At 37.1% G+C, this 23881-nt stretch overlaps 4 protein-coding genes across 5 annotated transcripts; 2 read left to right on the top strand and 2 right to left on the bottom strand.

Moving 5' to 3' along the window:
• The first annotated feature begins 699 nt into the window (after positions 1-699).
• Positions 700-8941, top strand: LOC145237990 (sodium-dependent neutral amino acid transporter B(0)AT1-like). The gene is made up of 11 exons (XM_080101008.1): positions 700-954; positions 1489-1623; positions 2399-2496; positions 2966-3199; positions 4168-4278; positions 4949-5190; positions 5780-5945; positions 6298-6499; positions 6902-7061; positions 7492-7672; positions 8335-8941. Exons 1-11 carry the CDS (start codon positions 819-821, stop codon positions 8647-8649), a joined length of 1980 nt encoding a protein of 659 aa, XP_079957134.1. The 5' UTR covers positions 700-818; the 3' UTR covers positions 8650-8941.
• A 204-nt stretch (positions 8942-9145) lies between these two features.
• On the top strand, positions 9146-12526 carry LOC145211618 (uncharacterized). The gene is made up of 4 exons (XM_080080052.1): positions 9146-9307; positions 9716-10020; positions 10517-10705; positions 10972-12526. Exons 1-4 carry the CDS (start codon positions 9146-9148, stop codon positions 12524-12526), a joined length of 2211 nt encoding a protein of 736 aa, XP_079936178.1.
• A 190-nt stretch (positions 12527-12716) lies between these two features.
• Positions 12717-13556, bottom strand: LOC145237981 (large ribosomal subunit protein uL11m-like). The gene has a single exon (XM_080100998.1). It carries the CDS (start codon positions 13458-13460, stop codon positions 12855-12857), a length of 606 nt encoding a protein of 201 aa, XP_079957124.1. The 5' UTR covers positions 13461-13556; the 3' UTR covers positions 12717-12854.
• A 1595-nt stretch (positions 13557-15151) lies between these two features.
• LOC145237059 (uncharacterized) lies at positions 15152-23218 on the bottom strand. Of its 2 annotated transcripts, none has more exons than XM_080099778.1 (18): positions 22968-23218; positions 22595-22725; positions 22122-22311; positions 21569-21798; positions 20652-20832; positions 19997-20160; positions 19524-19615; positions 19023-19140; positions 18576-18712; positions 18010-18126; positions 17368-17513; positions 16825-16945; positions 16440-16659; positions 16078-16180; positions 15867-15964; positions 15688-15777; positions 15429-15529; positions 15152-15366 (listed from the first exon to the last, which is right to left on the bottom strand). In XM_080099778.1, the coding sequence occupies exons 1-17, from the start codon at positions 23059-23061 to the stop codon at positions 15440-15442; spliced, it is 2322 nt and encodes a 773-aa protein (XP_079955904.1). In that variant the 5' UTR covers positions 23062-23218; the 3' UTR covers positions 15152-15366; positions 15429-15439. The 2 variants fall into 2 exon arrangements, with proteins under 2 accessions (XP_079955904.1, XP_079955911.1); XM_080099785.1 differs by having other exon boundaries at positions 22972-23038.
• Positions 23219-23881: the final 663 nt, after the last annotated feature.

The following is a 23881-nucleotide window of genomic DNA, read 5'->3' as shown; positions in this document are numbered from 1 at the left end:
GTAAGAGTGTAGGTTTGCTTCGATGCTAAAGATGAGAGCAAGGCATAGCGCCAAACTCGATAACGAGTATTGGTGTAATGAAGTATCTGCCTTGCAACGCAATGTCTATGTCAGATCGGGATAAACATGTATTAACAAGCAAGACACATACCATAGCGTTCGGTCACAGGGATTTATTTGCTAAGGGAATAGTTGACCTCAAGTATTTAATACAGGTCGGAAGGCATTAAAAACAAATTTACGGCGTTTAAATAAGCTTCGAAAACTTGCTGTAAAATAGAAAATGCATTTAGAGGATGTTTACCAGCGAAAGATATGAAAGTCTTGCAAGGGAGAGAAAGCCAAAACTTGAAGCAGTTACAGGACTGAGGAATGTGAACAACTTATGTTTCTTGGATTGCTATGTATTATTTCTCTAGTTCGTCAACTGATTTGGAGAAATTTAAGATTTAAACAATAAAATGACTACGATGTTGCACTACTTCCGTGGCAATTTGTTTTTTTTTTTGTAAAATTTACACGTTTGAAGTTTTGGGTTCGCAGAAAACCGACTGGTATAACTTTTCTTTTTTTATCACTTGAGTAAATTCTGGTTCCCAAAAGGTTTCAGACTACAATGAAACAAGATGGAGTTCGCATAAAGACGTATATTCAATTTTAGTCCTCTTGAAACCATTTCATTGCAGGTACACGCTGTAGTGTAAACATCTCTTTTTAACTCACAAACTGGCCATTTCCCATTTTAAGGTTTTAGGGAAACAAAACAAGCAGGTTTTATACACTGAAGGATCAAAAATAGCGAGGATAGAATCCCTGTCATGGGAGGAAACGTCGATGAAGATGGGAGACCGCAATGGGATAACAAGGCACAGTTTCTCCTTACCTGTATCGGGTTCGCAGTGGGACTCGGAAACGTCTGGCGATTTCCTTATCAGCTACAAAGCAATGGAGGAGGTGCGTAAATTCCTTTTGCTTTCGCTTTATTCGTTTCATGTTTATCCTCGGTGGGCGGGCAACGCCTGAATGCGTTATGTTCGCAACGAGTCCTCTGTCAAACTGCCTTGAATCTTTTTTATCTGATTATTTTACTTGGGGGAATTGGTAACTTCAATACTGGGTTGGAACAATACCGCTCAAGTTTCTTGGTCAGGGAAACACAAGCAACCGAGACAGGATTAGAATCCACAACCTTGAGAGCAACTTGCATTGTTTGATGATTCAAATTTATCCTGATCATAAATTTTGGCGTTCGTTTTTGTTAACAACAAAAAATTTACATATATCTCAAAGCATATGAAAGTGGTTATAAAGGTGTGGGGTCGCACTATATTTGATTAAATTTTTAATTTCCTCCTCTAAGCGTGATTCTGGCAACTCAACCCAAATTAATAATCTTGCTTTTAACTTTCACATGAAAAAGTTAATCTTTTACCTGCAATCTCGATATCAAACACCGTTGCATGGTAACCACAAACTTGTTACTCACAGGGGCTTTCCTCATTCCTTATCTCATCATGCTTGTTTTCGAGGGATTTCCCCTACTCTATTTGGAGCTTTCAGTTGGCCAGTGGTTGAGACAAGGTAGTGTGGGAGCTTGGAAGAAACTCAGCCCCTATTTGGTCGGTAAGTTCGACTGCAATGGTTTTAAAAGTGTACTGTAGAGCCCCTTGAGTAAACGAGATGTTCCAAGAAAATCATAAGGTTTTGATTCATTTCTTACCAAAAATCCAGTGTAAATAACATTTCTTGATTTTTACACAAAATCCAAACTTGTGGAGAGCTTTTAGCAAAAAGTAAACACATTTTATTGCAAGTTTATAGAGCTCTTCTGGCAAATGTAATTTTATTCCGCGATTCGACGTCCTATACAGGTTGACTTCATCAGGGACACTGAATGCGCGTAGTACAGTGCACGATAAACTAAGGAAAAAAAGAATAGAACGCAAGCACTTATACATTTTATTGCAACTTTATTAACAATTCATGTGGTTTTCATAAGTGTAAAGCCGTTATAATTGTAGTTTGGCCAGTGTAGCGCTGTTTTAAGCTTTAAGGTACTGTCGTGGGTTCGAATCCCACCGCAAGATTTTCCACCCTAATGAAGAAATTAGGTAGTTTGTGGTGGGATTGCACAAAGATGTGCATTTTGTTGTAGAAAAGTGAGTTTTTTAAACAGAAAACCTAAACCCAAACTTAAAAAGCAATACGCTTTGTTTAACAATTCATGTGGAATCCCACCGCAAGATTTTCCACCCTAATGCAATACTTGGGAGGCCGGCTTAAATGTGTATGACGTCTTCAACAGGCACGGAGCACTGTATTTGTTTAGGCTGCCATTGAGTCCGTTTGTTATTAGATGTTGTTATACATGTACAACGGAATTTTTGTTGTCGTCCAGGTGTTGGCGTTTGCAGCATGTTCGTCTCACTGCTCGTGGGAATGTTTTACAACACGATCATAGCCTGGTGCATATGGTACATGTGCAACTCTTTTCAGGTGAATAGAAACATTTACACGTCCAATTACTCAAACCATAATTTCACAAAGAAAGGGTGTCACCCTGCGCCTCTAGTGGCCGTTACTTACAAATGATCTAACACCAATTTCACACTATAGACTAGAGGAATAATTGATGCACCTTTAGAAAAAAACAGCCCAAATAGTTGTTGAAACCTTCATATTTCTTCAAATGTTTTGGTAACAGATTATGCTATTATTAAATTACGTTGTGTTTTTATGTTCTGAGAATATCCGTTCGAAATTCTAACCACCAACAAAACTGCCAGCATAATTGTATCTGGAAAATTTATTTAATTGCAAACGTTTCAGCGGTCATTGACCTTATTATCAGTACAAAAAACGTTTATCCATGTAACAAGTCCGTGTCTGGATCTAAAAATCGCGAGAAAAGGTTTTCACATTGTTTGTAAAAAAGGCCTTAAACTTATCACCCGTTTTACGACAGGAGCCGCTTCCGTGGAACAGATGCCCAGTGGACACGGCTAGCAACAACACAGCATACGTACAGGAATGTCAGGAGTCATCCAACACTGAGTATTTCTGGTATAGAGAAACCCTCAATATATCACCCAGTATAGCAGAACCAGGATTTATCCAACCCCATCTGCTGGCTTCTCTAATTCTCGCCTGGCTTATCGTAGCATTGTGCGTCATAAAGGGCATTGCATCATCAGGAAAGGTACTTTCCCTACTGTAGTTTACATTTTGGTTCTGTTTTAGGGTTGTTTCAAATACAGTAAAATAGGTTTTAATAGGAGGCATCAAACGATTGTTTTAGTGAAGTTTCACTTAAGTGAATTGTTTTTGTGAAGTGCATTTGTAAAAGTGTTTAAGAACGAGCTATAGCATGGGTTCTTAACCAGGGGTTCACGCAGCCGCAAGGGGTACGAGAGCTGTTCTTAGGGGTGCGGGGATGCTGAATCATTAAAGTTGGTTAGGTATATTCTATATAAATACAAAAACAGAAGTGGCTGCGAAAATTGGTTGGTGATTTAAATGAGGTGCAGCAAGGAAAAAAGCTAAGAACTACTAAGTTATAGGATGAAACAATAACATCAAACAATATACACATAGTCTGAACAACCCAACCCACATAGTGACAAATGATTGTAGCGTCACAATTTACCCTCCCTTTATAAACAGTGCTGCTTATAGCGCAAGTGACTCATCGCTATTTGGTGCAATACAAAGAAAAGTTGGTGGAAAAAGGTCTGTGAATAGCAAATATTTGTCCTGAACAGTTATTGTGTGCTTTTGTCCACCTGTCTCAACCTGCCTCGGTTTGCTGTCGCTACGCAAACACTTTGCTCGTGAAAAGTTAATATTTAAGTTTGTGATCGATTTTCGGACGATTTTTCACTTGGTCAGACAATAATTTGTCCACAAGAGAGGGCATTGCCACCACAATTAACCTTTGAACTGGTCAGTTTGCAACACCTGTGACCTAAGGTTTCGCATAAGTTACAGTTAACCACGTTATCAAAACTCAAATTTTTCTGACGCCTATTATGGTGTGGTTACAACTTTAGGGCGATTATAAAGTTATACATTAAGACTATACGCCACTGTGGTGTGAAACCTGTCAAACCAGCAATTTATCACTATGCTTTCGTTTGTTTACCTATGTTTAACATTGTTGTGTTACAGGTGGTCTACTTCACAGCCACTTTCCCATACGTTGTGTTGTTTTGTTTCCTCGTTCGTGGATTGACTCTGAAAGGCTCAGGAGCCGGTTTGCAGTATCTCTTCAGTCCAGACGTAAGAACATAAGCAGTTTTGTTCTGTATTTTTATGAAGCATTGTTGAAAAAACCTGAATACATTATGCCCAAAAAGCCCACACTCAAAAAGCTAACTTTACATACTGTTCTCTTTTGGGAAGTGTGTTTAGCGTTTATCAACCCATTTATTTACGCAATTGTGAAAAAATGCAAAGTACCAAGCCGGAATTAGAACCCACTACCTTGCGAGTGTCAAGAGTTTTTTTAGCTGTACAACTTTGCCAACAAATATATTACAAATGTTCACCCCATATCTCGATGGTGATGTATCGGTTTGTGAGGCATTTTTAGCCATAACATACTGACATGTAAAGCATGTGAAATCCTCATTATGGTAAAATGCCTTATATTGACTCACTAGCGCCATCTAGGGTCAGTGCTTTGTGCGTCTAAAAATGTTCGAGGTAAAATGTGAATACAATGCGAAGTGACCATACCAAACCAAACAGGAATATTACCACTTTACCCGTTTTGTAGCTTCAACTATAAACTACAATATTTGCAAGAACCAAAAGTTTAAATCAACTTCTCTTAAACATACCATTTAGTTTCTACAGCTAAGGCTACACAACTAAAAATGCCTTTGAAGTTTTCACAACGCAATATTATAACTTTTGATTTAAAACAATGTCCTGTCTTACGCCACAGACATCGTTGTTATCCGATCCACAAATCTGGTTGACGGCAGCGACACAGATTTTCTTCTCCTTGAGTCTCGCATTCGGGGGAATGATCGCCTTCTCAAGTTATAACGCAAGGGACAGCGACGTGGAATTGGATACATTTATTGTGTGTATTACCAACAGCGCCACCAGTCTGCTGGCCAGTGTGGTTATCTTTGCTGTGCTGGGATTTAAAGCAACTGTGGATTATGAGGAATGTGCGAATCAGTAAGAAAATTTGTCTTTTAGAGTCTTCAAATAATAGCAGCATTTTTGTATCGTATCCATTAGCATAAACAGGTGTCTGGGGTCCCATTCGTTTTTGCGTGCAAAAACAATCATGTGTAGGCCAATGGTGTTTTTAGTACATCGGTAAATAGGATATAGAATATATAAAATGGAAATATAAAAAAGTCTCCTGTCTAGTTATGACCTTGTCTCGACATCAACCTAATGGAATCTGATGATGGTTGAAACAATTTAAGTGAAAAATATTCTCTCATAGATCAAGGAAATGCCAAAGCGCATTGTACTAACAAGATTGTTGGTTCAAAACCCGCTTCGATCCATAGTTTTTGCCCTGAGCAAGAAACCTAGCGACAGTGCTGCAAGCAATGTATTCTAACGGATTTAACTAAATAAAACAGCAACTTTACGAAACCGAGAAAACCAAACTAAAGATGACATAAAATGTCGCAAAGAGAGTCCCCTCTACAGATCCATGCGCCGAACCCTGTTATTGCGACCTCTACTGGCAAAAAAATCAACAAGAGACTCTTAAACTTCGGATCATTTTACTATTTTTTTTTAAATTTAGAAACATTCAAATAATTCTGAACGAATTTGATTTACCCGAACAAAACATTACGATCGACACTTACGAACAATATCTGACAGACAACAATTTTGTGCTGGCTAATGGAACTCTGACGCTGGATGACTTAAGTATTCCAGAATGCAGTGTGACTAAAAACTTGGACGAGGTAGGGAAATGATAACAATTGCTCAGTGCCTTAAAAAGATCAAATTCTATTAACCCTTGCTGAAAAAATAGTTGTCGAAAATGATGCTCTTTTCCAATTTAAAAATCGGGTAAATTTTAAATGATTGAGCTCATTTTTATTTCTATATAAGAACAATGGTTGCTCACAAAATTATTGTTGGCAACATTGTTTAAATTCTATTAAAATTTTAGGCCTTTAAGGATTTTTTAATGGAACACTTCTTAAAATTTACATGATATTTTATGTCTTCTACAAGTTTTTGTGCAACTATGTCGCTATGTTTTTTTTTGCTAATCCAAAACAAAATCAACTTTCTATTTGTTTTTCACAGGGCGCCTCAGGAACTGGTCTTGCTTTCATTGTATTCGCGGACGCCATCTTGGAAATGCCAGGTTCTCCGTTTTGGGCGATTCTCTTCTTCCTAATGCTTCTCACTTTGGGATTGGACTCAATGTTTGGAAATATTGAAGGAGTGCTTACTCCTCTTAACGATCTCGGTTTGACAAAAAGATTCAGAAACGAGTTTGTCGTGAGTAAGTACAGGTTTCGTGAAGAAAAGCAGATATGCCTATGTTTTGTAGGATTGTTTAAAATCTGTAAGAAAAGCTCTGCAGACCACAAAACACATAGAAAAACTTTCTTTTAACGGAGAAAAGCTTAAAAAAACTATCTGGGCGTTTTATCTCAGTTTTACTAGTTTTCTTCTGCAATAAAGTGCTATCGTACTAAAACAAAATTAATAGCTTCATGAATCAGAAACTTGGGGCTCGCCTAAAACCACTGCTCAATTTTTTGTGCCTTACGTAAAAGCACAATAAAAAAACACTTTTGCACACGCCACAATACACATCGGTAATTGTAACAAAACTCTTTTGTTTCCCAAACCACATAACTGGATTTTTCAAACAAAACAAAAACCTATTTTTGAATTACAGTTGGTATTATTTTGGTATCTTTTATTGTGTCTCTAACTTTCGTCATTCAATCCGGAAACTATTGGCTTGATGTTTTCAATGAGTGGGCGGGTTCTCTACCTCTGCTTATCATCGCATTCTTTGAGCTGATTGCTGTCGGGTGGATTTACCGATATGACAAGTAAGTTTGACTGGTGAAATATACGTGCATAGTAACTCATATTTTAGAGTTGCAACTCGGGCCTGGCCTTTCAAAGCGGTTTCAGGCTTAAGTTAAAATATACTTGATTTGGGGCTGATTTCATCATTGGCCACGTTTGTGATAAAATCAAAACTTTGGAGATTTTTAGGTTTTGGGTCATTTTAGGCTTAAAAAATAGAATTTTGGCCTGGTTTGGGGCTTATAAATTCAGGTTAAAGCATCAACATTTAGCCTGCTTAGTACTGATTAATACGACGAATTAACGGATTCCTAGGAACAGTGATGATTGTCGAAACGTTTGCAATAAAATGTATTCACCGTGTACTATAACCTTCTTTATCACTGTAAAAGATATAATTTTGAACAATATACGTTTCAAGTTTTCAAGTCATGTCATAATTTAATACAGCTTTGACCGTGAGCTAAGTAAACTGCTTCCTCCCCGAAACAACATCTTTCGCAAGGCAGCCTTCTACTTCTGGTGGGCGACCATACCTGTGATAAGCCCCCTTCTCCTACTGGCAGTTTTTATCTACTACTTGTACGACAGTGCCAGCAGGCCACTGCGATATATGGCCTGGCAACCAGAGGTAATTACTGAAAGCTTGTAACCAGTGACTTTTTATGTGGCTGTGCAGACACACATATAGACAAGCTTCCTGAGTACACTGAGAACCATTGTAAGCTCAATAAATGTGTACGGTGTGGCCACACATATGTTTATGCACAATATATATTTTCAATCTCTCTGGGCATACACGCAAGCTTTCTAAGTACACTAAGGACCACTTTGAGCAACATTAATTATTCACGCTGTGACCACACATAAGTTTGTGCGTAGCAGTGACTTTTATGTGACTGGGCATACACACAAGCTCCCTGAGTACACTGTAGAACGCTATGAGCAACGTTAGATGTACACGCTGTGACCTCATACTAGTTTATGCGCAGCATGTATTTTTATGTGTCTGGGCATACATGCGAGCTCCCTGGGTATACTGAGGATCACTGTCGGCAGCATTAGATGTGCATGCTGTGACCACACAAAAATTTATATTCAGCATAGATTTTCATGTAACTGGACATACACACAAGATCCCATAGTACACTTGAAACCACTGTTACTAACATAACATGTGCATGATGTGACCACACAATAGTTAAGTGCAGCAAATATTTTCATGTGTCTACTCTCTGCCTAGTAAACTTTAGTAAAAAATAGGTTTACGATTAATTACGATTCTCTCCACAGGGATACAACATAAGTTTGCCATACCCGGACTTTGCATTGGCGATCATTGTTATCATCACACTGAGCTGTACAATCTGGATTCCGCTAGGGGCGGTATACCAGCTTATACGTACAAAAATGTGCCCCACAAACACCAAGAGCGCTGTGAGCGATGCTTGGGCAAAACCAATGGAGGGAAATACTAACCAGGCTTATGACAATAATGGTAAACCGCCAAATGGAGCCACAGAGCAAAATGATGGATATTATCAAAACGTTGACCCGTTTTCTGACAAAGAAATTCCTTACATAGACCAAGATTCACAAGAATTTTAGAGCAGTTGCATTTTTGTTACTTTCTACTGAGTTGTCTTTTTTGTCAGTGCAACAAATTCATTAAATCTTTAATTGATATTATTTTTGTGTGAAAAATTTGATACAAAGCTGTTTGTGACGTAATATTGTAGGGCAAAATGCCTAATACATGACGTCACACTGTTTTTAATGTAACAAATTCGTTTTCAAACCATTGCATTGTTTGTAACTTTTACTAGAATTTGTATTAACGGTAAAATGACTTGTAATATATGTTCCTTTAAACATGTGTGTGTTAATTTATTGTCCACACAACAACTAGTTATCAAAAAGGTTTTATTTTGAATACTTCTTTGTAATGTTATCAATAAATCACAAGTTTCATAGAAACGATGAAATACACATTATGACGTCACAGACCTTGTTGTTGGGGATGGGAAAGTTTTGTTGTTGTTAAAAAACAAAACTGCAGAAATAAATTTAATCAAAACAATAGTCGCGGCTGAAAGAAGGCAAAATGTTGAACAGAACTGGCAGAATTTCTTTTAACCCTGACGAACTACTGACCAACAGTTTATCTGGACAGTTGGTGACCGTATTTACCATGTTTGACGTAGTAATGCTGTATGTCATTATGGGATATTTGGCTTGGTCCAAAGATTCAAAGGCCAATATAGAGGTAAGCATGAGGTGTAATAAGCCATGGAGAAAAATTTGCACAACCCTCTGTTGCAAAGTTTTTGCATATTACACTATAGCACTTTTTATTTAAGCTGTTATATATTGCAATGGAAGTAAAATTACCTTTTATATTTCATGTTTTTTTTTCAACACCATGGCATATCACTCATAGTGATACATATACAATTTTAGAGTTAAAGGCAAAAATATTTGTTGCAGTTGGTAATCGTTTTTTTTATCAAGCAAATTCTATGTCTAGCGTTCCAAATAGTAATGAAACCTCACGTTTTTCACGGGGTTCAAACCCAGGGTGTTTTTTTGTATACACCCGTATGTGTGTCAAACACACAAGACCTTTCAACCAATTTCTGAATCATATTAAACCTCACATTAATTCGACCAACAGCGACAACCAACATTTCTCCCTAAGAGGCCACCTAGCGGATTTCGTCTCTACGCGATTCTCTTGGAAACCGGCCAAAGTCCAGCAGGAGGAACTACGTCACAGGTGTTTTTGCGCATGTGCGGAAAACTGACTACGTCACCGGCGTTTACCCTGACGTGTACCAGCGAACAGCAAAGAGGAGGTGGAAATAGAAGGTTGTTTGCTAGCCAGAACAAAGACCTTTTCATCTTGGCTTTGCCCCACTATCTCGGAGGTATAGATGCCTTCGAAGTGGTTACAGACAGAAGAGGAGAATGCCCTCCTTGGTAAGTAATAACTAAAGTAGATTTAAAATTGTTTTCAATACAAGAGGTACAATAAAAAGTTCGCAATAATACAAGGCCCCTTATTATATTAACGACTGTCAGGTAGTTGGGAATTCAGACAAAAAATATCAAATTTAGCATGAAAAACCTACAAATCAAATTTAAATTACATTGTAAAACAGGCGTAAAGAAGCATCGGTCTTTGAGGGATTTATTATCAAGTCGCGCATAAACATTAAATAGTTGGGACTGAAAATAAAGAACATGTTGTTTACTCTTATTGCACCTAAGTTAAAGCTCCTTATTTTTTATAACAGCGCTATGCAGACTGATTAAGTTGTAAAAAAGTTTAAGGCAAAAATAATATAAACCTAGCGTTATGTCAACCTTGTGTGAAAACTGAAATTACAAAAGTAATTAGTGTGTTGTTTCTTTCAATGTTGAACCTAGCAATATTAACCAAAGTCTCACAATAGTTTGTCCCGATTTAATTAAGGTTTCTGAGGAGCATCCGGGCAATGTGTTTGGACAACAGAAAATGCTGGAAAAGCAAGGTAGGAGCCTGGCTTCGTGGCGACAAGAAACCGTATCACATTAAAGCGGATATCATAGGCGCGCTCAGCACAAAAGAATATCTGAAGAAAGTGCTGCAACTCAATCATACATGGATCTTTCCTTGGTACAGGTCAGTACTACAGAAATTTAATCCGGTGGAGTTATGCTTTAGAGCCAATTCATTCACGCCGAGCTAAGATATTTTGGCATCACTAATAAAGACTATTAATCTGACATAAAAAAACAATTAGTTTGCTGCCGATAAGCGTTTGGGTCAGCTTGCTGAAAACATACGAATTTAATTGGGACCTAATTTGCAAAAATACTTAAACTGTGCTTATGTAGGTTAAATTAAAGCATGATTCAAAAGCCAATATTTTTGTACATTTGTTTTAGATCCCTCGGTTCATCTTTTACAAGCTTGCAGCGTTGGGCGATACACTGGGCTTCAATCGGTTTAGGGCTCGGATTGGTTAACTACCTACTCTATGACGAAGCAACACTCCAAAACTTAGACCAGGGCAGAGTTACAACACCTCACTTTAACGCAAGTCAGATCGCTGTGGCAGGCATAGCGGGCGCGGCGGGTGGAGTTGTATTAAGCAGCCTGTTGAGGTTATTCGCTCGCCTTGACGCCGATGGGAGTATTTTTCCGCAAGTTGATGATAAGGATGACTTTGCGCATCTTCATTACGACTTGGATTACGCGCAAGGGGCTGTGGTTTGTTCACAGCAGTCACCATTCGACGAATGCTTGGCTCAGCTACAATTAACACCAGGGCAAATTCGACACCTTAAGCACATCACAGAATGCGGCGTAAGCGATTGCAACCTCAAGTCGCAACTACATGAGCCAAAATGTCCCCAAGACGCAGATTGCTGTTATAGCCGGCCTGCTGCTACTGATGAGGAGATGAGCCACAGCGACCCGGACCAGGCTTACGGTGACAACAATAGCTCTTTTTATAGTGCATCGCCCATGGAGGCCCACAAACGCGGCTTTAGAGCAAGCATTGAAGATTTAAAAGAGGGTTTGCACGAAGATGACGAAGGGTCCAGTGAGGGTAATGATGAAAACATGGGCACGCGACTTACATCGTTTCTTAGAAAGCTATGGGGCGGAGGAAGCGAAATGCAGCCCCAAGGTAGTGCTGGTACAGCGACTAAAACTGCACCCAAGAAGAAGGCTAAAAATCTAGATATGGTTCCAACAGTTTCTGCCCGCATAATCAGTAGTAGCGATTCATTAACGTCGCTCGATTCTCCATTGCCAATAAGAAAGTCAAACGCGTCTGTTAGCCGAGCAGCAGATGAATATGACTCGCTATCAGAGGGTGAATCAGACCAGGAACTGGCGACACGCTCAGCAAAAACCGACTCCGAAATCGACCTGTTACGGCGGCCAGTGCGGATTTACGACATTGCGCCGAAATGGAACGACCGTTTGCGCGTATGGGTCCAGTCCAGTGAAGGTGGAAACGAGCATTTTCGGCTTCTGTATGGGCGCTATAGCTGCACCTCTGGCTCAAGCGATTGTTGTTTACGCCGTAAACCTATGCCAAGTTTAAAGCAGGCTGTTATGCGCTACCTCGAAGAAGAGAAATTTTCGCCGGATGGTCGCGTTTTCGAGCGGTGGCGTTTCATCGCAACATCGCTCTGCGCGCTTTCAGCCTTTCTTGGAGTCTTAGCGGTTGCATACTCAGTCTACCAACGTTGGTTTTTGCCAAACGCCGATACGTTAATCTATCTCTACGCGGTATTGCTTATGATGGTGCTACACCCCATTTTTGCAACTGCTGATGCGTTCCTGTGGGCTTTGTTGGCCTCTTGGCGTCGAAGAAGCCGGATTTTAAGTGCTAGAAATGAGAATGTAAGGAGGTTGTACGAGCCACAAGACTCCAGCTTATTCAGTGTTGTCACAAGTGACTCTCCAGGCTCTTTAAGTCAATAAAAAACAAAAACAGAACTGTGTGTTTAAGATTGTATAGTTTGAGGAACAAATCATACCAAAAATGTTTGTATGTTATGGGTGGATTTTTTAAAGAGTTATGACAAAAACTACAACTTATTCAAAATTAGTAAATTACAAACAAGCATGTGTCTGCAATGTAACTGAATACTCTGAACACATTTAATATCCATTTACAAAAAGATAAGTAATAATTTAATGTCATCAAAACAATTTGCAACCTTGCAAACTACTGCCAGTCCATCCACAAGTAACCCTTGTCATTCACACTCAATACCTTTGGTAAACCAATAAACACCACAAGGAGAAATCAGGCATTCAACTTTTTCGCTTTCTTTTTCTGTTCTTCTGCTGCAGCCTCCATCTCTAGCCGTTTCAACCTTTTTAGTTCTTCTCTTTCTGCTTGTCGTTCATCCAAGAATACTTTATAATCCTCTGCATCAAGTGTCCTTTGTACCTTCACACCCATCTGCCAAGCTTGTTTAGCAACCGATTCACACATTGTTTTTAAATCAATGCTCCTGATTTTTACATTTTCTTGCTGCAATTTTATCTTGGCAATCTCATACACATGTTTGTGTGTTATAATGCCAGCAATTTTATCAGTGTTTTTTGAGGCTTTTTCAATACCAGCAGCTTGCTTAATCAAATATGCCTGCGGTGGCTCTCTGAGCTCAATACGAAACCTTTTTCCATCCATATGAATGCGTACTGGTGTTGGGATTCCTTCTTTGTAGTCTTTGGTCAAGTTGTTAAATTCTTGAACAAATTTAGCCGCTGGAATGCCATACTGTGAAAGCTTGGTGCCAAGTGGTGGCGCATTAGAGGCTCCTCCGCTTGGTATAACTGCCTTAATAATGTTGGGATGAAATACCTTCCGTACTTGTTTTGTTGCTTTCGTTAACTTGCTTGACATTTTGCTTAAAAGCAGTCAAAATCATTCGCAAAACATCAACGCTTTTGAGAACATTCGCAACCAGCTCAACTTTTCGATATGGACTGCTGAACAACGGTTACGCATGAATAACTTGTCGCGTGTCGCAGAGATTGACAAAATGACAATCATGAACTACGAATATTATATTAATTATGTACTAATTGATCTGTTTTCTGCATGGAGGTGTTTTTAGCAAAAGACAGATCATAATTTTTGCTTATATTAATCTAAAAATTTGCTTAAAATCGCTTTTTCCACAAACACACAATGCGACATGCGACAAACCTGCAAACACATTCAAAGCAGTAGTTGCCCTGTTTACAAGTTTTAAAAGATTTTGTCCCCATGTAGAAGGAAGAAAGCATGGCAAACGCGCTACATTCTGCAGCCGTATTTTGCCAAACAAGACTACTGAGCTGTACGAGGATTTTCAACTTCAATGCGACCGTAAATGGATTAACACGAAATGGAAACCAGAAATTTCTTTCGCCAATTTCAAGCACAAACAGTATTATCCCAGTCGCGGGTTTCAAAATGCATGTGGCTGTGCGCAAACGTTGTCCAGATTGCCGCATGATGCGTATTAACAACCGTTTGACGGTGCTGTGTGACACACATCCCAGGCACAAACAAATTCAAATGGGAAGGAGAGGGCAAAAACGTTTGCATAAACCTTATCCATGGAGGTGGCCTGACCCTTTTGACAAAAATTACGGTTCCTCGCTGCACTGGGATCGCTACGACGCAGCGTTTGAAAAATAAAGAATATATTTGAGTGGATGTTGGTGTGCTATGGAAACGTGTTGTGAAGTTCAAGCAGTAAAAGCTACTTATTTTAGGCCTTTTATCAGAGTAAACAAATACAAACACAGGGCAAGTTTTTTTTAGCCAAAAAAAACAAACAGATAAAAGCCTTGTAATGATCATTTTGCAATGCCTGAAGGAATGCAGATAATACCATATTTACAAAAAAGAAAGTGTAAATGATTCTCAGGTGGAGCATATTTTAATGCAGATGTGCACAAAAACAGATTGACTTGTTTCAAATGGCTTATAAGTGAGCCAATAACAATTCGGCTTACTTTTTCGGCTCATATGTGAGCCATAATATCTAAGACAGGCTTGAGTAGAGCCAGCAGCATCCTTTTTGGCTTACCCTGAGTCAGAATTTTCCATTTTGGCTCGTTGAGGAGCCATTATTTTTTGTAGTGTGCTGCTGGAATTAGTTTTACTGAGTAATGAAATTAGCTTGACCTTTATAACACAAATGGAAATAGACATCCAATGATGCTGTGCCCATGGTCACATCTTAACAGACAAAGGTGTTGTTTAACGGGGATGTAAGTGGCGTTTCTGCTTACAATTTACTAAAAGTCTTAGGTTAGTAAGTATGCCAAAACTTCCAAGATAGACCCGTGGAACTAACATTACACTAACCACAACCTCATAAACCAATGCAAGATACAGTAAACAATAATTGTGTATCATATGTGCAACCAAACTTTTCTTAGAATTAAGTACCAACAGCCCAAAGAGTAACAAACCTGGCCACAGTTGTCAACCAAAATATAAATGGTGTTTGCCATGTCGCATAGGATTACTCATCAGTAAAAATAGTGGACAGGCCCAAAACACCAAAACTGTGTTGCTAGATAGAGTTGTGTTATTAATTTTGAATCGTTTATTGCAATAAAAGTCAACAGCACTCTTAAACAAGAAAAACCACAAAGGTTTTTATTAAATTCAATGAAACTAAAGGGACACAGTGATCGCAGGTACAAGATGATTTCCTTGACTTTACCATTGATTCCAAACCAATGACCTCATCATACAGTGACATACAATGTAAATAGCAGCTGCAATAGGCAAGAGATTGTTGATTTTCCTGAAATAAAAGTTTACTTTAAATATATATAGTTTTTTTGATCAATAAACATCATATTATACCTCCATAAATGTTATGATTTTTGTGTTTCTGCCCAGTCCTCTTCTTGTTGAATAACAAGTATCCTCCCGTCCTGCTTTTTAATCAAGATTTCGCCACTTTCCTTTATTCCAACAACAAGACAATCAAATTTGAATATGTCAAGGATTTTGGTTTGGAAGTTTTGGAATGCTATTTTTAACCATACTCATTGCAAATTGGTTCCATTGCAGTATTTCTTGCCATACAACCTAAAAACCTAAGACATAACTGCTACTGTACCTGTATTAAAACCAAATCACCAGGTTCCTGTATTTGCTGAAGTAGAAGGTCTTCTGGGCTTCCAATTGCTAATACTTTAGGCTCTTCACTCTGAAAACGATTTTAAACATTAACCTTCTTGGAAGCTGATATTAATGACCAGGTAATAAAAGTACATTTAAGGACATTTTTTTACTTACAATTTGCTCTGATGGAACTGCTGGGCTTGTGATTATGTGAAGTTGGTTGTCTGTCTTGTTTGAAGCGTCTGGTGGCTCTGATGTTTGTGTAACTATAACTGTCAACCAAATATGGATTTGGATTTATAATGTCTCAATAAATCAACAATGTTTTAATTTAAAACTTTGGTTTAATGATTTTTGTCACTTGGGAAAACACAAAAGCATTTACCTTGATCGTTTTTCTCTTTGGACTCAGAGTCAACTCTTTCAAAGCGGAAGACAATGTCTTCCTGGCTGGATACCACCACTTTCGGTTTTTCATCATTTTCTGGCTAAATATTATAAACATTTCATTAACCTACGTTTCAGCGATATAGTTAGATATGATTTTTCTCAATATTTTTGAAACAACTTATTGTTTTGTTCTGCCTAAAAACACCAAAAAAGTCAATGCATTGATTAAAAAAAGTAATTTGGGGTGTTAATGGAGTTCGGAGATGCCTCATAAAACAACACTTAATAATTTTGGGATGTTTTATTAAAAAGTTAACAAATACATGTAAAATATTTAGCTACAGACAGCTAACTTACTGTTTGTTGTTCATCATGCATAGTAGTTAAAACGTTGCCACAAATATTCACAATTGCTGTGGGTTGGTCAATGTTCGAAACAACTCCTGGTTGGTGTTGTTTGAAATGTTGGTTGAGCGCGTATCGATCTGGGGTGGTATAGTGACAAAGTCCACAAACAAATTGTTCACCAGTGTGCTTTCGTCTAACATGTGTGTCAAGACAATGCTTCTGTATCGATCTACAATAACAGTTTGATTGTCTGTAATTTATATGCTGTGCATCTGTAAGCTATGTGCAGCTCAGAAATATAATAATTGCAAAAATTTAGCTGGGAAATTTCGGGCCCAGCAAGTTTTTTAAAAAAAGCTTTTATGTTACAAATATAGTAAGATACAAAGCTGACTTGTATTCACAAAATGGGCAACAGTGTGGCTTCTCGTTGGTGTGGCGACGTTTATGTCTCCGTAGCGATGACTTGTCGGGTGTTGAGTACTCACATTGGTCGCACTTGAATGGTTTTTCACCTGAACCACAATTATGTAAAATTGTTTCATGAGATTAGCAGTAAAATTTATGTACTTAGCTGTTAATGCAACGACCTAATTAACGAAACAAACAAGCAAAAAGAGTTGGAAAGGACAGTGGCCGAATATTAGGTGAACATACCACTTACAAAAATACACAAAAACTACTAAGATAAAAAATGTAAGAAATAATATCAGAGTCTGAGACAGATCCAGTGGTTATGTTTTTATTACAAGTGCCTATGATAATTACTTTTATTATTTTCAGTGTAAGCATTACTACAATGATTATGTTTTTCATCAGTTTTGAACGAGTTTTGCCAATGCAGAGATATCTCAAACAAACTATATTACGTCGGGCAATAATAGCAACCTAAAAAGTAGTAGTAGTGTTTGATTTTAGGTAGTAACTAAAGGCTTACCTGTATGTAAACGCTTGTGCATAATAAGCGATTCTTTTAACCTTGTTGAATGTCCACACATATCACAAACAAATGGTTTCACATCACTGTGAATTTCCATGTGCTTATCGAGGTTTCGTTTGTTGGAAAGCTGTTTATTGCACACACTGTAAACAATATCAAAGTGTTTACTAGTGTTTTTATGCTAATAAGCTATGACATGGTATTTTTTGTGCGCATTTTTCTAATACTAGCACACTATACATGGATCTGTTTGTAAGTAAAGTATCAAGCCAATAAGCTGCAGACAATGTATACTGTGCTCACTTTTAGGTCTCATTAGTGCAGCTGGTGACAAGAGATCGGCTGCATTAGCTAGTCTAGCCATCCAATATAATGGCCGAAATAGATCATTGATGACGGCATGAGTTTAAGCAATAAAACATGTTGCTTTTCATGTTTTTTTAGGCCTATTTATTTCCCCATAAAAACAAGGCCTACTGAATGACAAACAAAATGTGCGTTAATTTTCTTTTAGTACATTAAGAAAAATACAAGAGTAAGCCAAATACAAATGCAGTACAGTGGGCAGCTACCTAAACCTTCCCTTTTCAAAAGCAAAAAGCCAGTAAATGTAAAATTATTGTAAATATTCATACTTACTTGCATATATATTTTGTAACTCCGTCCACTTTCTTTACGTTACCTGCAGAATCGACACCCGGGCAGACCCTGCAGTGGGCCACCATATTCCGTCTGTGTTTAAACAATCTCGCACATCTACGTAAAAAGATCAAATTAAAGTAATCAAATTATTGTCATTTTAAGAAGTAATCAAATTATTGTCATTTTAAACCATCAAATAGGGTTAAATGTTACAATGCAGCTTAGAATACCAATCTATCACCAATTTGAAGAAATTTTCTTGAGAATCGTATCAGGCAAAAATGCATGTTGGAAACAAATAATATGTAAATACTAATTACTTAAGAACATAAGCTGCAAAAAATAAAGCCTTTTGTCCAAATGCACATAACCAATACTGAAGAATACAAATTTTAAACCTTAGTAGGTTTCACAATAAAAACAAATTCACAAAAAAGCCTACATATTTATTCACAGTGATTAAATTTTATTGCAGGCATTCAAACCGTTGTAAATATTATTCAAATATAGTAAAAACAGCAGTTATTAAAAAAGCTACTTTCTTCCATGCCTAAGTAAATTACTTGTTGCATAGCCAGTCTTTGGTCTTGCTGTGAACAAACATATGAGCGGTGAGGTCGCTTTTGTTGATGCATGAGAAAACACACTGTGGACATTTGTGTGGTTTTTCCACCCCATGTGTAAACAAATGATGGTACATCTAAGAATAACAAACAAGTATGAGCCCACATCATACATATATGCATGATTGCTGTATGATCTATAACTAAATTTGTGACAGGCATTAGAAAACTGGTTTTATAGGGTGTTTTTTTTTTGGTTGCTTTTTCAAGAATCCTACTTCTGTGAAATATAGACTCGGAATTTACTATTTCTTATATTGTGTACTGAATCCCAAAGTACAGCCTATGATCAAAATATAGTTCATTTAATCACAAGTAAATCCACTAGTTTTCAAAAATTTAGGACAAATTTGCTAACATATTAATTAATTTTTTTTTTAAATTTACCTTGACCCAGTGTTGGGCAGTAAAGTTGCATTGGTAACATTTGAATTCTTTGTCAAGTATCGTGTGACAATTCATATGAATGCGCAAAATCTCAGGGTCATAGAATCGTAGATTACATCTGCAATCGTAAAAACACAATTAGTTAATAATCCAGTAGCTTATAGTGAGGTTTTAATGTAAGTATCAATAATTTTTGGAAAAAAATGTAAAATTAGGATATTTAAAAAACTTGGTAATTTTAAAATTTAAATCCGCAGAGCTAAACAGAATTGAAAAACTCATAATTTTTATTCAGTGTTTTTTATTTAAGCACCTTTTAAGTGCTTCAAGTGGGGTTGCCATACCATCCTTATTTCTAAGATATTCGAAAACGTTTGTTTCGTTTTATATGGAAACTTATTTTTTTGCTTGTCCTTATTTTCAGATCCGTGTCGATGGCAACCCTGGCTTTGAGGTATAATTCTTATTAAGAAAGAAAAACAAAGTTACATTTAACTTTACCTGGGACATTTCCTAGACTTCCCAGGTTTTCCGGCTTCTCGACCAAACTCTGGAGATTGATTTTCAGACATGTCATCCCCGTCTTCCAGCTCCTAAAACAATACAATCAATAAAACACACTTCATGAAAAGATAACATTGAGAAATGGTCATTAAAATCAGTTGTTAAAAAGGGTATTGTATTACTATTAAACAAACTTCTCAAGAGTAAGTAAATTTACAGACTTTTAGGAAAAAATAAAAATAAGAGAAAAGATATGTGAAATTATGGTGTTTCAAAACCTTGGAAAGCATTTCATCATCAAAGTCTGCAAAGGGGCAAACAACAGCACAATGGATGTTAACCTATGCTATATGTAAAATAGAGTGTTGTGTTACTATGGAACAAAAACTACTAACCACATATTAGGTAAAAACAACACTTTCCAAACAAAAAACAAACAATGATAACAACTATTAAATAAAAATAAGTACATTAGCTTTTCTTTTTCTTATATTTCTTGGTCTTCTTAGTGGTTTTGTTTGCGTCATCACCTCCCTTCGATTTTTCCCCTTGTCATTAACAATTTCCTTCACCACTTCGAAATTCATGTCGAGCACTGGCTGGTGACGAAGGATTTCCTCCGCACTTAAGTAAGCTGTATCAACAATGTAAGATATTAGTTGCTTTATTCACATGTAAATGTGCTTTTTTGTTGAAATTTTAGTAGAAATGTCAGATAGTTACAACCAGATTTGTAAATATAGCTGGTCTTAGTTTAGGCTATCAGTATATTTTTTGTTGGTAAGTTAGTTATTTAAAAAATAGGGTTTATCTCTTAATGTACAACCGATCAGTTCTAGGATGTCACAATCTATATAGTAATTCTGTGTGCCTGTTTGTTGCATTGTTTGTACACAATAGACATACAAAGTCTGATATATATAGACCCTGGGTTGGTAATATACCTCTCTCAAGTCCCACAAAAGCTATGCAAACCAGTTTAAAGCCAAAATATTTGGCAATAATGTTTTATTCAATTTAAAGCAGCAAGCATATATTTCCATATACATGTGCACAGCTGCGTAAATTTGTCTCTGTAACCCTTGGTTGTGCAAGCCCTCTCTAAAGAGTGAACAATATACTTACTGGTAACAGGATGCAGGTCAGCATGAGGAAAAGCTTGACGTTGAGTTTCTGATTTGGTGCCAAGCAGCGTTACAAGTATTTCATTGTCCTCATTCTCATTCATCATTAGAAGGTCTTCGGAAGCCAATGGATTCCCACAATTGTCCACCATCAGTTCACCATCATCCTCAGTGAGAATTATCTAAGTTAGAAATAAGGAACATTTTTAAGACTGTGAACTGTATAAGTTGCACACCACCATGAACTTATGTGTGACAATGACATTATAATATGGTAAAAAGTGTTTAAAATGGTGAAGTCACTACAAGACAATGCATACACATGAGCATATAATTTTCATTATGGATGGGCCCCAAAATAGACTTTTAATTTTGCACAAAACAATCAGTTTCAAGGACTTATTGCGAAGATTGAAAATAAATCAGCAATTAAGATGTGGCAAGCCAATGATTGGTGCAAAGCAGTCTTCACATGACAAGGCTTTATTGGTTTATGAGGCATTTTTATGGTGGGGCAGTATAACTTAAAAGGACAATGCATCATTTCTAACATTGGTCTAGTCCAGAGTTCTCATTTCTAATGAAAGACCATAATTGAAAGAAAAATATCAGGCAAAAAATCAGATACTATAAGATTCTGTATAGTTGTAAATCTATTTTCTTTCAAATTAACTGTAAACTTGACCCTATAATTACTTGAGAAATTAATTGCATATTTCAGTTCTAAAGGTTTTGAAAATGGAAATGCTCTTAACAAGGATCACATGAGTAACAAAAAAACGCACACAACTTTTTTAAGAATAACCAATTTGGGTAGTGTTATATTCAAAAGGGACTGAAATGCTGTATACGTTGCATACAATTGCTATAATAGCAAAGGATGGTTCATGAATAACGGCCGGCAATATACTAACACACCACTTGTTTTTCCACTTCTGATTCCTCATTATCTTCTTCAGTGTCACTTCCTTGTTCGTTGTCGCTGGTCGATATAATCGCTGTCACCATAGGAGGGGGAGCGGTTTCACCAACATAAGTTTCCTTGTCATTCATAATACTTGTTTGCACCGAGCGTCTGGGCAAGCTCGATCCACCGACGACAAAACTACGAATCATTTCTTCAGAAAGATCAGTAGTTGTACTGGTTCCTAAAATAAACCAATGTAGGAAATAAAAACGGGCAGGCTAAACTTGCTCTTGCCTGCTTGCTACATGTTGTATTTGTTAAAACTTCTGCAATTTTTTAAGAGCAAAGCTAGACTGAAACACAGTATTAGTTTAATAGTAATCCAACCTTTATTGACATAGCAAAGATTTTTGTTTGCCAGTTGCAAAAAAAACCTTGTTCATGAAAACATTTTATCACATAATTGGTGATACTTAACACACCTTTGGAAGGCAAAGATAAATTTTGGACAAAATGTTGAATATATACTACACAGTTTTATTTCACTGGCATTTTTACACCAACCTTCGACTGTCACGGTTGATGATGAAGTGTTCACTGCTTGTGAAATATTTGACACAGGCATTGATATTGTGCTTGTCCGTGTCGTGGAATCATAATATGGCATTTGCAGATCAATTTCTGAACCAAGAGCATTTAAAGTTGGTCCTTGGTCATTGCTGGATTTTAGCATCTGTTGTGATTCTGTGGTTTTCTGTTACAATACAAAAACACGGTTTAAAAAACTAAGCTAAGAATATAAATTGTTTTTGAAAAACTTTAACATGGATTTTTAATGTTTATTTTCCGAAAAAGGTTTAAATGTTGACAAAAAAGGTTGCAATTTCAACAACAAAAGAATTATGTGTTGGGTAAAAGAAATTACAATCATGATTTTACACAGTTTTTATTTTTAAAAGGCTGCCAATTTGGCAAATTTGCTTTTTATAGTTTTAGCATTGTTGTTTCGTGTAAAAACAAGAACTTATTAAACATACGTTTTTAAGATTCCCTGGTGCATTGAATTGTTCATCGAGATCATCATTGGCAGCAGAAGCAAACAAGTAAATTGGAACACTTGTTGGCACAATTGTAACGTCTGATACAGGGCAGTGCGATTTCATGGAATCTGCAAAAAAAAAAAAAACATATTTGGCAAGTTTTTTTGTTTTGGATAAAGTTAGCATTTTTCTTATCAAGCTTTATCCATTACGCCTAGGTCTGGTTATGTATCCCGACAGTTGTTTTATGTCCCAATTGCATTTTCTGTTTTTAATCACGCAAACTTTCTACTTCTTAATTTTGCTTTTACTTTAACTTTGCAATGTACGAGTTACATACAAATTTAGAAAGAAATTATAAGGTCCTTACCAACATTGTAAATAGCATTAATAGTTCCATTGTTGGTCAAGGAATTTGAAACTTTAATTCCTCGATCGTCGTCAATGTCTTCTGAAGCTATCATTGTTTTGCAAATTCTGGCACGAAAGCTTTACAGAGAGCACGCATAGCATCCAAATCTTGTTTTAAATCATTCTTTAGTTTCGATACCTGGTGTAATAATTAGAATGCAATTTGGGTTTTCTGCAAATACAATCGATGGTGATTGACAACTTGATTTTAATTCGGTGTCGCTCTACTACTCCACAAACGTCGCGTGTTGCCTGTCGCATGTTGCGAACCAACAAAACTGCGAGCGACCACAAAACATCGACATGTTTTGGATAAAGTTAGCATTTTTTCTCATCGAGCCTTTTCCATTACACCTAGGTCTGGTTATGTATCCCGACAGTTGTTTTATGTCCCAATTGCATTTCCATTGGCAAAAAACGTGAGCGGCATTGCTTAAACCAGTGGTTCTCAACTGAGTAGCTTTCTGTTTGGAACTCAACACAGCCAACTGATCGACTCTGGGTTTAGGCGAATTGGTCTTGAACATTCTTTGGAAATTACTAACCTTGCTGGTTTCAGAAATATGTTATCCCAGTTAAAAAGATTAGGCCTTGATCTACCCATTTAAAAGTTCGGTGGTAAAGACACCCACTGAAAGTCGTCCAGTCACCAAGATAACCGAGAACCGAATACCGCCTTGTGTTTACAACGTTGTGGGTTGGGTTATATTTCTGTCTCGACCACTTGTGTTTCCCTGAGCAAGAAACTTTGACGACGTGAAGTAATTAGCTGGCTCGGAAAAAAAGTAAATAAATTAGTAAATTAAAAGTAAACTACCTTCAAGTTGTTAACTAGCCTACAGGTTTTGTTTCGCTTATGTCTCCTAAGTTATT

Source organism: Phallusia mammillata, chromosome 1, assembly GCF_965637545.1.
Source record: "Phallusia mammillata chromosome 1, kaPhaMamm4.hap1.1, whole genome shotgun sequence".
Taxonomy (NCBI): Eukaryota; Metazoa; Chordata; class Ascidiacea; order Phlebobranchia; family Ascidiidae; genus Phallusia; species Phallusia mammillata.
The sequence above is the reverse complement of the archived record's forward strand: the minus strand, read 5'-3'. Positions and strand labels throughout refer to the sequence as shown.